The sequence below is a fragment of the Argentina anserina genome, chromosome 4, assembly GCF_933775445.1.
Source record: "Argentina anserina chromosome 4, drPotAnse1.1, whole genome shotgun sequence".
Classification (NCBI taxonomy): Eukaryota; Viridiplantae; Streptophyta; class Magnoliopsida; order Rosales; family Rosaceae; genus Argentina; species Argentina anserina.
Genome location: NC_065875.1, coordinates 1,883,974 through 1,899,552, shown reverse-complemented (window position 1 = coordinate 1,899,552; position 15,579 = coordinate 1,883,974). Strand labels below are relative to the sequence as shown.

The window sequence follows — 15,579 nt, the reverse complement described above, 5'->3', positions numbered from 1 at the left end:
GGGACCTCCGCAGTCGACCCCGAGGTCGACGCATCTTCTCGCGACGCCATGAGCCTCCGCACTTCAACCCGAGACCGCGAGCTTCGTCGCCACCATCAGCATCACCTTCGGCGACGCACGAGCAAGGAGGAGGGCATCTTGACGCCGATCCTCGCCTTGGTGCCCTCTGCCTTCAACTTGGAGACCAAACCCCATCAATTCGATTTCTTCCCGAGGAGTCGAAGCATCACCGACGATCCGAGCTCTTCCTGCGCCAATCGGAGTTCTTAGCTTCGATTAAGGTATGAATCGATGTAATTGATGGTTTGGTTGTGGATTTGTGATTTTTGTTGGTTGATTTGGTGGAGATCGGGGGAGAGGAGGAAGGAGAGGGTACCGCCGCCTTAGGCGGCGCGTGTGGGTACGTGGAGTGACCTAGGGGCGGCGTGAGGCCGTGGAGGAGAAGAGGGAAGAGAAAGGAAGAGAAATGGGTGGCGGTGGCGTGACACGCGCCGTTGGTGGCGTCGGCGAGTGAGCCCCACGCACAGCCTGCCGGCAGGTGGCGCGTGTGCTCCACACGCCGCCACGTGCTGCGGTGTGAACAGTAATGCCGGAAGGTAATTTACTGATGTACGGTAAATGTAAATTAAATTTTACGTACAGTAAATGTAAATATAAATTACTTTCAGTAATTGTAAAAAGTAATTTGTAAAAAGGTAATTAGTAAATTTTATTTACTGAGATTGTATTTACATTTAAACAGTATGTATACGTACAGAAATACGTAAACATTATGTATACGTACAGAAACCGTATGTATACGTACATAAATACGTAAAACAGTATGTATACGTACAGAAATACGTATTATTTTGTGTATTTGTACAGTAATACGTGAACAGTGAATTCGTAAAACCGAAAATTGCTGAACAGTAACCGATTATTACTGTTTCGGCATTTAAAGGTTTACGAAACGTTTCTAAATTCTTTTCTTATCTTTTCAAGGTGATCTATAAGCGAGGAAAGGAATTATCTTCGGAAATTGTGGGTTTACGCTCGACTCGATAAGTTGAGTAAAATCTCACTTATTTACGAATCAACCCTTGCGGTGATTCCAAGATTTTTGGCAAGAGTTTTTAATATTGAATTACGACACGTATACAATATAGTGGATTACGTATATATGGTATAAATGGTAATAAGTACATATATATATAGTTTGCTATATTATATACTGTTATGAATTCATTGGAATTGGTTATTTCGAATGACGAGAATTAAATGTTGAGCATGTGATTTGATTTTTGTACAATATGATGTGTGATTATTGTACGTGGTTTTAACATGAGTTTGTTAAAATGTTTTGTCTTCGGACGAGTTTTGTCTTCGGACGAGTTTTTGTCTTCGGACGTGTTTATGAAATATGACATGTATACGATATAATGGATTATATATATATTGTATAAATGGTAAATATGTACATATATATATAGTTTTCTATATAATATACTGTTATGATTTTATCGTGATTTATGTCATTTCGATGACGAGATTTAAATATCGAGCATGTGATTTTGATTTGTACAATATGATGTGAGATTATTGTACGTGATTTTAACATTGAAATTGTTAAAATGTTGATTTGTCTTCGGACATGATTTGTGATGTGAGATTATTGTACGTGATTTTTAACATTGAGATTGTTAAAATGTTGATTTGTCTTCGGACGTGATTGGTACAATATGATGTGAGATTATTGTACGTGTTTGGCAAGTCGGAACCTGGCCTTTGGCCGGGCGAAAGTTACGATACAGTTAGAGCTCTAGTCTGTCTGCCTTAGTACTGCATGTGAGGTAACGGGTGGTTATCTGCTCATGGGTACTCAGATTGTTTTGGATTTTGGGTAGCGGGTGGCTATCCAATATCGGCGGTGTATTACGAGAGGGGTAACAGATGTGTACCAGCGTTCTTGGTACCCGTATTATAAATGCATTTAGGTAACCAGAAGGGTTACCTAATTTCTCATGAGCGCTTCTTTTCATATTTCTTTGGGACAACCAGATGGGCCGTCCATTGACTCATGAGTGCATTTATATTTGTTTGATTTGTGAATTTTCGTATATATATTAATATGCGAGTTATATTTTCATTTTACTCATACGAGCTGTAAAGCTTACCGGGTTTGTGTTTACAATCCCAGTGCACAAATTCGATGGTGTAGTGGATAACTCCGCAGGTGTGGATTAGCGGGAATTGACGGACCGCTCAGAGGACTTGAAGTTATTTATCTCCAGTTTGTGTGAGGATTTTGTGTGACTATCTTGTGAGTTTGTTGTGAGGATTACGCAATTTCATTTGTTATAATATTGAATTATAATTTGGGTTGTAATAATTGGTTTTTTCTGAGTTGTATTGAGAACTCAGTAATGATCCGCTGTGCATTTTAAATGATTTCGATTTCATTGAAATTGTTTAGTGTTTAACGACTTTGGAATTTTGAGTTTTTATACTCGAAATTTTGGGGTCGTTACACTCGCTCTGATACCAATTGTCACAACCCGAAAATTTGAACGATACAATTCAAAATTGTGAATAACTCTAATATAATCTCAATTACATTGAAACCACTTTATAGTAACAGTGTATCAAAAACTGAGTTCAAAAAAATGCGACTCAGTCAATATCAATAATACATCACCAATGTTTATAAAAATAGTAACATAATTTGGATAATGTAAAATTCACTCAGATCCTCACCAAAATGAAAACGGGGACCTACTTGGCGATCCTCCAACAAAAAGCTCCTCAAGCCTGCTAATCACCACCTACAGGTTTATCCCCTACACCATCAATTGGTGCATCGGAATAGTAAACACAAACCCAGTAAGCTTTACAACTCGTATGATCATCATAAAAGAAATAACTCCGTTGAATAATCAATAACAACTCAACCCAAAATACAAGATCCAATGCAACACACAAACGTTAGTTTTAGTCCCTTAAAAAAACACTAGAACCAATAACAACAAGATGGAAAACTATCAATTTAACTCGCCAAATTATATTCCAGAGGTTACAGTGACCCTATCATCGCCCCCGTGAATAGTTTGGCAATAAAGACTAGAGCTCTAGCTAATCATCCTCATACCCTCCCAAGGTGTGGTTCTGACACTTGCATAACACCACTTAGGCCGCCTCTAAGGCAAAACAAATAGAAATTCAACATTTGCCACTTTGGCCGCCACTTAGGCAAAACAAACAGAAATTCACAACAAAACAACTCTTCCACTATAATGTACATTTCTTCCCTTCCGGTCTCAGCCTCTACACAATAAACTAATTCACCGGAAGATATATTTTCTTTCATTTTGGTCTCATCCTCCACAAAATAATCTACAAACAACATCAATATATTCCAAAATCAAATAAGAAGACAATACCATCATATAATATAATGACGTATATATGTGTATTACAATTACTATTAAATACACATATATAAATCATTATCAATATATACTAACACAAGTTACTTATTTTCAAATAAAACATGTTACTTAAATATATGAAATGGTTATGCATTTAAAAAATCACCGCCAACGGTAACATTGACATAATGAGATTTACTCACCTTATTTCCTACTTGCGACTTGTACAACGCTAAGTGAGGCAACCTCACTTGTTCCGTCGAACACCTAGTGACAACGTAACCGTCACTTTGTAACAAAAGACCAAAGTAACATTATCTTAACCCGAAACTCGAAAGCTAGCTTAAAGAGCTCAGTGCCCTCTCACTAACCACACCAACACCCATAATGATAAAGTATAGCATGTCATGGTCTCGGTATTAGAATTCCACCCACTACGATCTATACCGAACACACCAAAACCACAACAATGCATAAAAATGACTAGCATAAAATTATAGGACATTAATACTACTAACACGAACATAGTTCTACTGTTCACGCGTCGTCCACCAAAACTTAGAAATCAACAACCTTCATCAAATTCGAAGATCCAATGCAGGGAATGGATTTTATACCTTCAAGGACTATCGAATTTGGCCAGAAAGCTGCCGCAGAAGTAGCTATGAATCCCCATCAATGCAGCCACTGCCGATTTGAGTTGTGGCCCCGAACACTTGCACAAACGTGTTCTAAGGCAAGCTTACAGTTGATTGAAGGTGTCCTCGGCTCTAAGCTCAACAGCAATGAAGATGGAGACGGAGCTTGCGACGACAACGAATCTGCATAATCTTCAGATCGTCGAAGTGGCTCAGCCTTGCATTTCCAAAGAGACTGGTGGTGACAACCACGGCGGTCGAACGAGCAACATTGGAGGAGAAAGGATCAGAGGCGATTTTGGGAGAGAAAATAGATGAACAGTCGTGTTTCGTGCGGCTGTCGATTTGAGTTTTCTGATTTTTTAGGTTTTCCCAAAATTGCCCTTTTATAATCCTTCTAAAATTGGAAACTAAACTTATGTTGCTAACAACTTTCACATACAATATCTGATTTAAGCGTGTCATGTGTCTACAAACTCGTATCGACAAGTATTACGACTTTCGTGAAGAAATATTTCAGATATGAGAGACGGATTAAAAATCAACTCTTGAGCCGTTAAAAACTTAACGTTTTTCAACTTTTTAATTCTGAAAACACTTTCGTTTCGCAATGTGAATTTACTCAAAACACCATTTTAATAAATTATGAGAATTTACAAGAAATATATATCAAAAATTCGGGTTATTACATATATATATGTATATAATCACTGAAGTCGTATGGTACGATATATTCGTATGAACTACGTACTAACTAGAATGCATAAATTGAACTAGCATGTAAGAGCTAGTGCCGAGTAATTATTCTATGTACTCAGAACACCACATGAAACTGTTATGTGATGTACTCAGCCAATCATATTACTTTATGATGTGATAAACATGCACGCGATGAAAGGGGAAAATATTATTTAAATGTGAGTGACTAATCATAAAACACAGTAAAAATGGACAAATAATATTTATGTGGTACGCCACGTAAATTATATACCGTGTACATATAATAATTTTTCAGCTAGTACTAGCTAGTAATTTAGTCTGATGTCTCTTAATTACAAACCAATTTAGATGAGGGTCTATAATGTAGGAAATGAAAGCCGACTACTCGATTAGAATCATTACTTTTGAACAACTTAGACTAGTACGCATATATTGATGTATATTGAAATTCGAAAATCACCCCGATCCATTTTCGTCGGTTCCTCCACTTTTGGACTTCGGAGGTTAGTAAAATTGACCGACACATACTGATCGATGATATATAGCTATCTGGCTATCTCTAGTTTTGCTAGAAAGTAAACATTATATATTAATTGACTCTAAAGAAACAACGGAGAAGGTTAAGTAAACCTTGCTACATGAAGATAAATGAACCCAAAACGTAGAAAATGATGCAAACTATAGCTGACAGTACGGTGACTGATGCTGGAATGCGACCATTATCTTTCCGTATTAGCATTCCTTCAATGATAGGATAATTGACCACCACTGCATAAAATGGAATGAAGACTTGTATAAACAACTTCTCCAACTCCCCCAGAAAGATCACTCTGGCAATGCCCGCACAGAAGGAAGCCATGCTCAAGATAACCAGGGAAGCCAACGGAACAAGAAAGATGATTGAGGTTCGGAAATCAAATACTCCCTCATTGTAGCGCTTGAGTTGCTCCAAGTCGTCAACTTTATTTGTTGGGAAGAAACTAGCTTCCCTCAAACCAAATTTCTTCATTACAGCATCAAGACTACCGTAGAAGTGAGATGTAACTGATTTCATCATCCATATTCTTTGCTCGTAAATCCAGTGTCGTAATGGTAGTCCTGTTGTGAGAACCTCTGATAAATGCCTCAAAACATATGAGACGAATACAAATGAATATATCCAGAAGTACGAACTTGAGACCTGGAGAAGCATTAGGAAAAGTAATCACCATGCCATGTTAGTATCTTCTTTCACTTACGATGTTAGTAATGTTCCAAATATTTAACTTCTCAAGTAGTGCTCGAACTTATATAATTACCTCAGGGTACAGGGAAATTCCGTTAAGTAGGCAAAGCTGAGGTATAGTTCCAAGGCACCAGAGCGAGATAAAATAGCAAATAGGGAAAATTGCCAGCCACGCATAACACATACATTCAAGGAAAGGCATTTTAAACAGGCCATATATAAGAGGGCAGTATTTGGAGATGGCAACATCAACCAACCCAGAACCCCATCTTGTCCCTTGAACCAAAAAGTCATTCAAATTAGTAGTGCCACTGCCCAAAAACTGAGGCCTGGGTGGATTGCAATACACGGAATTCCAACCCTTACAGTGCAAGCTAGCGAACCCTGTTAAGTAATCTTCCGCCACAGACGCGTATAAGAAACCAGCCTGCCATAGATTGAAGAAAACAGTACGTTAGTTATTCTTCTTTTCTAAATTAATGAAGCTAGATTTTCTCAACGATCAACAGTTGTCGAATTCACCTCTTCACCCCATTTTGTGCCATCTTCATAGGTACAAGACGCTAGTTTTTGGGTCTCAGCTAGGACTGCCATTTTCATATCAGGCTTGTAGTCTCCAAGCAGGGATTTTAAGAATTCATTTGATGGACCAATAGACTGTCTAAATTCCATAAGATCTTTTTGATCTACACAAAATTTAATTGAGGAAAGCAAAATTAAGTAACATAGAACAAGCACAGGACAACATGCACCATTAATAGAAAGATTATCACACATAAGATATCGGTAAAACTTCACATTTAATAGCTCGGCACCCTTAGGGTCGTTTATGGTACGGAGATGTATATCATACAAACATTTATAACTGATTGAAAAAAGTTATCACATTGATAACAATTTCATTGCACTAAATTATGACATTGACAACAAAATTATCACATTCATATTACACATTTACATATAATTGAATAAAATTACCATCATTACAACAATATGTTTAAAAACTTATAAAATGTTGTAAGTGAAGTAATTACCTATAATAGAACTACAATTACCTAAATAAGTATTCGTTTACCACAATGATGATAAATTTGTAGTCATATTTATAAATGTGGGTACCATATACTAGTGGGTACCTAAAAAAAATTCTGACACGCTTCTGGTAACGAAAGTGACAATAAGATGATAACTTATTAGTACAGAAATTAAAATATATATATATATATACACATACCATTTTTTAGGGATCTTGCAAACAAAGGCAACCTCTTCGTATAATAGCCAGTACCGGACACGCATGGCCCTCGAAGTCCATCAAAACCTTGCCATAGCACCTAAACGTTCAACACCAACTTACTAGTCAAAGATGAACCATATCTAGGGTTTGGATGATTTCATAATACATACAACCATATCCATACCGAAAACGCCGATCTCAACTGACTGTCGTAGATGTCATTCTTACTGATGTTGTGAAATTTCTGAGGGAATTGAACTACTGCTAGCGAGGTCGAGAGCTTGGGATCGAGGTGGAAACACATTGCTTGACGCGCTGAACTAGGATCATTGCAATACATGTCACAATCAAGGCCTAATATGAAGGGGGAATTACTGATCACACCGGAGACCCGAAGCTGCAAATTGTGTTTTCCGTCTCATATCAATCCAGGAAATCAAATAAATATTACGTATGTGTTATATATAAAAGGAAAGGGAGATATGTGCATCAGTGCATACAAGAACATTGAGAGCTCCAGCTTTGAAATGATGGGCATGAGAATGTCTTTTCTCCCGAGAAACGTAGACAAGGAGAGGCATCTTTTCTGCTTCATTTTCTTCGAATACATGATTACTAGTATTTTCTCGTATCACCTGCATGCAAAACCTCTAAATTAATTCATAGCATCGATTCTTTTAAATTTATTTATTTTTATTTCTTTTGACTTGATATGTTGACGATTCGATTTTACTTTCAAACCAGTACAATGTAATATGTCTCGATAAAATGTTAAGTATGGAATTATTCTCCAGTTTAGAGTTTAGGGCTTAGAAAAGTGAAAGAAATTACCTCAATTGGAAGGGTAGGTAGCTATATATGTGTGTGTGTGCTACCATACTTGTGTATAATACGGTAAAATTCTCAGATATAACATTGTCACAAATGAAAAGAAAATGAGAGATACATACCTCAATCACTGCAGAATGATTTCGGCGCTTACTGCTCTCAGTGTCACAATGCTTTGCAAACTGTCTCACTCTTTCCTTAAAGACCTCATATTTTTCCTGCAACAGAATTAAGCAACCTTATTGGCTCTGATATTAATTCTTAATTTGCATGTACGTCTGTGACAAAATTAATTTAGGTTAGGCACTCATGCTTAGAAGGTAATTATAACCTGTACAATTTGTCTCTCTCGCATGAAATCAGTACCCGCCAAATCACCATCTTCGCTCTCATCCTCTGCTGATGAGAAGTAGGCTTTAGGAGACCTACACTTGATCTTATACCGCTTACAAAATGGAATCCACCGCTTTGCAAATATCCAAGCCTCTCTCATTCCATTCAGAGTCACATCAGCACCGCCATCATCTGATAAATACACGTGAAGCTTCTCGGGTGGATAGTCCAGAGCCATGGCTGATATTACAGTGTTCATCACCTCCACGGTTGGCTCCTTCTCCGGATCAGCGGTGCAAACGAACACGTCGACTGCAGGAAGTTTGTCATCTTCCGGCAACCTCTCAGGAAACACAGTACGAGTGACTGGTCTCCAATAAAATGCCTGGCTAAGAAGCCATTGGAATGAAAGGACGAGCTCGGCCACAAAGACAATCAGCCATGGTAAGATGGGTGTTCTGGTTTCATGGAAGAAGAAAGAGGCTCTATAGTAAAGCAAGAATGATAAAGCGACGGAGTGTATGAGTGTATACGTTCGGTTAATGAAGATTGTGAGCTTGTTGACATGGCAGAGATGCATAGGGGGACTTGTGCTTTGATCCATAGCTTCTCTAACTATTTTATGAGTGTGGTTTTGAGCTTGGCGACCACCTCTCTTCTCCACTAGTCCTTATAAAGAAGTATCAAGCAGCTAGCCTCCAAAGAGCTATAGTCGAGGAAATGTGAGGTAAATCATGTCCTATAAAATGATATTTGTTTTAAAATGTGACAGAGAGCAAGCCGTAAATCAAGTTGATACTAATTTCCTGCATGGTCCCAGATCCTAACACATGAGTGCAGGATGCAAATTTGCTCCCCATCCATACTTCTCCACTTTCATCACCACCCACCTAGTTAATTGACACATGTCTTCTAACCTTAACCACTCTAACTATGGTTACTCTACATATTAATTTTATTTCTTTTTTTATTTTATCTAATCTTTTTCTTTAAACAAAGTATCAAATCCTAATACTATATAATTAATAAAATTTATTATATGTTGTTGAAGTTAAAAAAAATCAAAGCCTAATATATATTAATCAACGAGTAGTATATAATTTCTCTTTTTCAAAAAGTGAGTAACAAGCTTCCGAAAAAAAATGTAAGAGAAAAAGTTTGATCATATATTTGCAAGTCAATCTTGCGAACATAGTATCGCTAAGGAAAATAATATAGAAAAATATTCAAAAGAAGAACATCTCTCGTTTCATTAGAATCGAATTTAATATATTGTCATCATGTTATAGCTACTGAAAATGTCATAAACAATATACAAAAATAAACACTAAAAATTAAAACGATCAAATATATGAATAAGATTAATGATTAGTATTATGAAATGAGAAAAGATTAGTATAATATAAACTAGGATCATAAAGTTTATATGCATGATTGAGTATCATCGAACGTTGAGGAAATAAGTCAAATAACTTCAATGATATTAAGATTTGATATTTTATTATTAGGATTTGACATTTTGGTTTTAAAATAAAAAACAAAAGAGAAAGAAAGAAAAAGATTATACAAAATATGTAGAGTAACCATAGTTAGAGTAGTTAAGGTTAGAAGACATGTGTTAACTAACTAGGTGGGTGGTGATGAAAGTGGAGAAGTATGGGTGGGGAGCAAATTTGCATCCCATAAGTACATGACTTAATTTCAATCGCTTTTCTGTTGTGAAATCTTATTCTTAGAATTACAATTCTATCACAACTCGATGGTCCATATCTATATCATTGGTTCGTATCAGATGTAATTATTTCTTAATTATTGATTCTTTTAATTTTTTTTATTTCACCCCTGCAATGGCTCTACTGAATTCGAGTGTTATCACTGCGTAAGACCATAATGAACCATGCACAAAATGTCACGTATATATATAACTTTATTATGAACGTATAATGTATTCATGTAACTATCTATAGGTATATATGTCGTATTGCCATCGAAACTTTAAGGACTCACGGTTATGTCACTTATTTGTTATATAGTGGCAGATCCAAGATTGAAATATCACCTAAGCTAATTTAAACAAACAAAAGATTTGCTTAAAAAATTTGTTCAAGACTTAGAATAACGGCTGACTGACACCATGTAAATCATATACTAGTATAAAATCTCTTGTGCCCTTCTTGTATAGCACTAAATATGTTTCACCTACTCATAGATGAATTTCAAAATTAAACATTTTTTTGAAAACTATTAGCAAACTGAAACAGTTCACTACATTAAGAAAATCTCTCATTCTCTTAGAAATATCGCAGAAATGAAAAGAAATTCAGGGTAGCACTTGAGCTTCCCGAAAATGACCGAATTCTGTTGAAAACCTCAATCGTTGTCAATTTTTTATTTGAATTTGAACAGGCTTATATTTCAATCAATGCAGAGGATCCAGGTTACAAGAACTATTCACATATATAGCAAATAACTCATAAATGATACAAAATCAAAGATAACAGACCTGAATAATGACTTTGACAATATCTAGAGGGTACGTAACAGCTATGCCTAACGCCACTGATCCTACACCAGCAAGTGCATGCGTTGCGAATAATGTCAAGCTCATAAGTCATTTCTTGTCTAATTAGACCAATTTTTATAACATGGTGAAGAATCTATGCAACAAAAATTGATATGAAGAAGTTAATCTAGATCATCAATGCATGTAGCTATCAAGTTTAAGTCTTAATCAAACACAACATATAGCTATTTTTCACAACATAATATATACATCAATCATAACATGGAGTGAAATCCCAGCAATCTTACTCAGTGTCTTTTTGCCTCATAATATGAAATTGTTCGGGAGAGAGGACAGCTCTCCACTCCTCTGAAATTGAACTGAAAAAGACGAGAAGTAGGAGTCGAGAAGAAAGAATGAAAGACATAGAAATGAGAAAGAAAAGGGGTTCAGTGATCTGTATGTTTCACTTTCTATATCAAAAGATTTTGACAAACTCGCTATTTTAATACTAATCTACTAGCTATCATGTAAAGTATTATATATAAAAATTAGTTTTTTTTCTGAGCTTCAACCTCACCTCCAGCCGCCGCTGGTGCTATAGTACTTCCCACATGATAGCGAGTTTGTCAAAATCCTTTTGTCTTTATGTTGGCATACAATGTTGTGTTCTATAGGTTTTCAGAATTAGTCACTACCAGTACCCAATGTCGATACTTTAGTTTACTTGCGATAGTCGATTACGTCTCATATACATGATATACTCAACCTCTGACAATTCTATATTTGTATTCCGACGAAAAGATAAAAAACCTCTAGACATTTCTAACCAAAAAAGACAGTAGCTAGTCAATAAGAGAAATCCCGTGGACTATGTCGATTGGCAGTAATACGATTCGCGTCATTGCATGCGTGGTGCTCAAATGAGTAAACGTGAGGCCTTCAATAGTCGATTACCTTGCGAGATATGTTAAAATTTGTCGAAGCATGCTTGATTGGAATCAAATAGAAGTTGAACTCTACTTACATGGAAGGTTCTTGTTTGAATTGTTTTCGATAGCTCAGCCTTTAAAGGATGTCGTGATCAGCAAATCCAATCTGAGAAAGTATAGTGAATGTAGAGAGGACAGCATCGATCAGTAAGAATGGTTGGTTTGGGAAAACATTTATTAGTGGCCGGCAAGGTTAAGGGATAATATATAACTAATTAGGATCCCGGCCAACGAATTCAAAGGGTGGTGAAAGTTGATAGGCTTTCTTGCATCGAGTGTTGAACATATGCTAAACAAACTTGATGTAATTCTTGGCAAGCTCTGATAATAGACCTCATCTAGTCATTTACATAAGAGGTTCAACAAATATATAAGACGATATCTCGTTTATCATGCATGGTAATTAGAACGACAAGTGACGATGAAAGGTATGAAATAGCTATGTTGTATTACTAGTATATATACATAGATATATCGTTTAAACTTGGAATATTGAAAGTTGTTTAACAAGACTATGTAATGTTTTCTACATCTTTCAACTTCGGTCATTAGCTAGTTCTGCTAGATATCGAAAATGTTGGTCGATCACTGATAATCGATCAATAGACTCGATGAATAGAAGTGAGAGTAGTGTTTTATTAACTAGCCAACTCGATCAAAAACGAACAGCGTGATCATGAACTGCTAACTAAACAGCAATGTTGGCTAATCTGCATTACAAATCCTGTAAAATTAATTATGAAAAGGATCTCAGAGTTATGCTACGTATACCTGCCTGCTAAAGTAGTTAGTGGCTTAGGGCTGAGCGGGTTAAATGACTCCTTTGAGAGATTGTTGAGTTAAGTAGTTAACTAGTTCACTTTTGTATCTGTTTCTCCGGTCATTATCTCGATGTGATGTCATTTTAGGCAAAACTCCCCTACACATCGTTGTACCCAGTCTCAAATATTACTCCACAAATTTTGAGCCAGGTGACCAGGTCGATTTCAGCTTATAAAATCATGCATGGTTTCATCTTCTTCTTGAACGCTGACGGCTTTAATGAACCCACCAACATAAAACCTCTTAATTAAAACTTAAAAGCCAATTCAACAACCTAAGTACCTAACCATCGGTCAATCTATATCCGGAACAGCTTAATAACACGTTTACTAACTTAGAATGAAATTCATCAGGAATGAAATTCATTAGAAATGAGAGATATAATAGATTTGGATGTAAAGATTTTAATTATATTGAAATATTTACTTACAACATAAAATTAGAACATAAACAATCGAAACGACATATAAATGTCACTACACCAATTTGATTACTTATAATCAGAATAAGAATTAAAATTGATTTGATTACTGAAATACCCCTATATATCTATGAAGTCACTTATTTCCTCTATCTATCAATAATGTTACTATGCTACATCAATTTTTACCATCAAAATGACATATAAATGTTACTACACCAATTTTTTTTTGTTTTAACACACAATAAGACAAATCTAATTCCAACTAAATTTTACTTATCGATTATAAATTATGTTAATAAAAGAAAAAAAATTATAGAATATTATTAGAGAAAGAGAATAACTGACTTTAAGTACTCCCGTAGAATATAAGTGGTTGTTTATTTGTGGGTTTTAATAATACTATTTATATATATATATATATATTCTCAATTTGGGTTGGACAATTTGGAAATATTCTCAATTAAATTAGGGTGCTTTAGGTAACAAAAATTGATGCCCGAATTGATGGAGGAATTGATTTTGATACCCACCTCCCACCTTAGATATCAAGTTAGGGGTTTTAGTAGGAATCGATTCCTGATAAAGAGGTAAGACCCACATTCATTCAAATTCTCCTATGTAATGTAAACAACGAAATTCCCTTATCTCGTAATCAATTCATCTATTCTCAATTTCATTCCACATTAGTAAACATGCCATAAAGGGCACTATCCCACTTAGATTTTTTATTTTTCTACATGGTTAACTCAAAATTCTAATTTTTAATAATTGACGAGTCAAAATACTCTAACTTTTCTACATGTATATGTTGGCCGGAGCTCCATCGCCGGCCTACAGCGGCCAGAATCAGCAAATTTCTATAAATTTCAAGTTTTCTAGAAATTTACCGATTTCGAGTGCCATGAACCGGCGATTGAGCTCCCAGCCGACACAAACATGAGCGTCGAGAGGGGGGAGCACGGCCAACATCATATGCGTCGTCGTTGCGGATCGCCGAAAGTGGCAACGTAGTGCAGACGTTCGCTCTCGATCCTCCCTATATATATATATATATACAAGGCTTTTCACATAAGGAGGTCTTTATCTTAGCTTAAGGTACGGATTTTCATTTTTGACCAACTTTTCGATCGAATTTTCATATCTCCACCGTCTAATATCTAGGTTATAACGTATAGATCATCTCCACAAAATTTCAGCCGATTCCATAACCGTTAAGGTACTCATAACTTCGATTTTCTACTCAAAATATGAACGGTTCAGGTTCGGCAAATTCAATACGTCCATGGATATCCCTACTTTTTGCATCTAGAGCAGTTAGATTATACTCAAGTTTCATAACAATGTCTCCAATACTGCTACGTAACACCGGTAACTAGTAGCTCATTATAGGAATGAACAGTTAAGACTCCTCATAGGTTCATAGCTTAACCTTGATGACCAAAAGTGGACTTGCTGATGTATATATATAGTTCATATCCAGAGTGAAGCTTCACTTTGAAATTTCAGAGTGAAGTTCCAATTTTGACACACTTTTCAGTCAAATTTGTTCACCATAAGCGATTCAATATTTAGATATGCTATTCAAGATCATCTCTATAAAGTTTCATCCAATTTGACAATGATTTGAGCTTTCATAATTGAGATTTACACGAACGGTTCACGTTGAATAGCTTTAATTTCGTTCATTGATTTAATTTAATTTCAATACCTTAGCAATGTCCGAATTGGATGAAATTTTGTAGAGATGATCTTGAATAACATACCTAAATATGAATGACTTATGGTGAAAACAATTGACCAAAAAGTGTGCCAAAATTAGAACTTATACAGTCTCTATCCAGAGTGAACATTCACTCTGAAATTTCAGAGTGAAGTTCCAATTTTGGCACACTTTTCGGTTAAATTTTTTCAGTATAAGCGATTCAATATTTAGGTATGCTATTCAAGATCATCTCTACAAAATTTCATTTAATTCGGACATCGTTAGGGTATTGAAATTATATTAAATTAATGAATGAATTAAAATTGTTCAACGTGAACCGTTCGTGTAAATCTCAATTTTGAAAGCTCAAATCATTGTTAAATTGGATGAAACTTTATAGAGATGATCTTGAATAGCATATCTAAATATTGAATCGCTTATGGTGAAAAAATTTGACTGAAAAGTGTGTCAAAATTGGAACTTCACTCTGAAATTTCAAAGTAAAGCTTCACTTTGAATAAGAACTATATATATACATCAGCAAGTCCACTTTTGGTCATCAAGGTTAAGCTATGAACCTATGAGGAGTCTTAACTGTTCATTCCTATAATGAGCTACTAGTTACCGGTGTTACGTAGCAGTATTGGAGACATTGTTATGAAACTTGAGTATAATCTAACTGCTCTAGATGCAAAAAGTAGGGATATCCATGGGCCATGGCAAGGTATATAGATTTGAAACTCTTTCA

General features: G+C 35.8%; 1 protein-coding gene across 1 annotated transcript; it reads right to left on the bottom strand.

Moving 5' to 3' along the window:
• Positions 1-5,322: 5,322 nt before the first annotated feature.
• Positions 5,323-8,992, bottom strand: LOC126790215 (cellulose synthase-like protein G2). The gene is made up of 8 exons (XM_050516374.1): positions 8,387-8,992; positions 8,178-8,273; positions 7,728-7,862; positions 7,412-7,624; positions 7,225-7,324; positions 6,513-6,676; positions 6,064-6,417; positions 5,323-5,945 (listed from the first exon to the last, which is right to left on the bottom strand). Exons 1-8 carry the CDS (start codon positions 8,990-8,992, stop codon positions 5,400-5,402), a joined length of 2,214 nt encoding a protein of 737 aa, XP_050372331.1. The 3' UTR covers positions 5,323-5,399.
• Positions 8,993-15,579: the final 6,587 nt, after the last annotated feature.

Coding starts and splice junctions, on each gene's coding strand:
- LOC126790215 (XM_050516374.1), bottom strand. CDS start 8,992: ATGGATCAAAGCACAAGTCCCCCTATGCATCTCTGCCATGTCAACAAG. Junction 7,325..7,411: donor AGTTGAGATCGGCGTTTTCG/GTATGGATATGG, acceptor TTGAACGTTTAG/GTGCTATGGCAAGGTTTTGA. Junction 6,677..7,224: donor TGCAAGATCCCTAAAAAATG/GTATGTGTATAT, acceptor AATTTTGTGTAG/ATCAAAAAGATCTTATGGAA.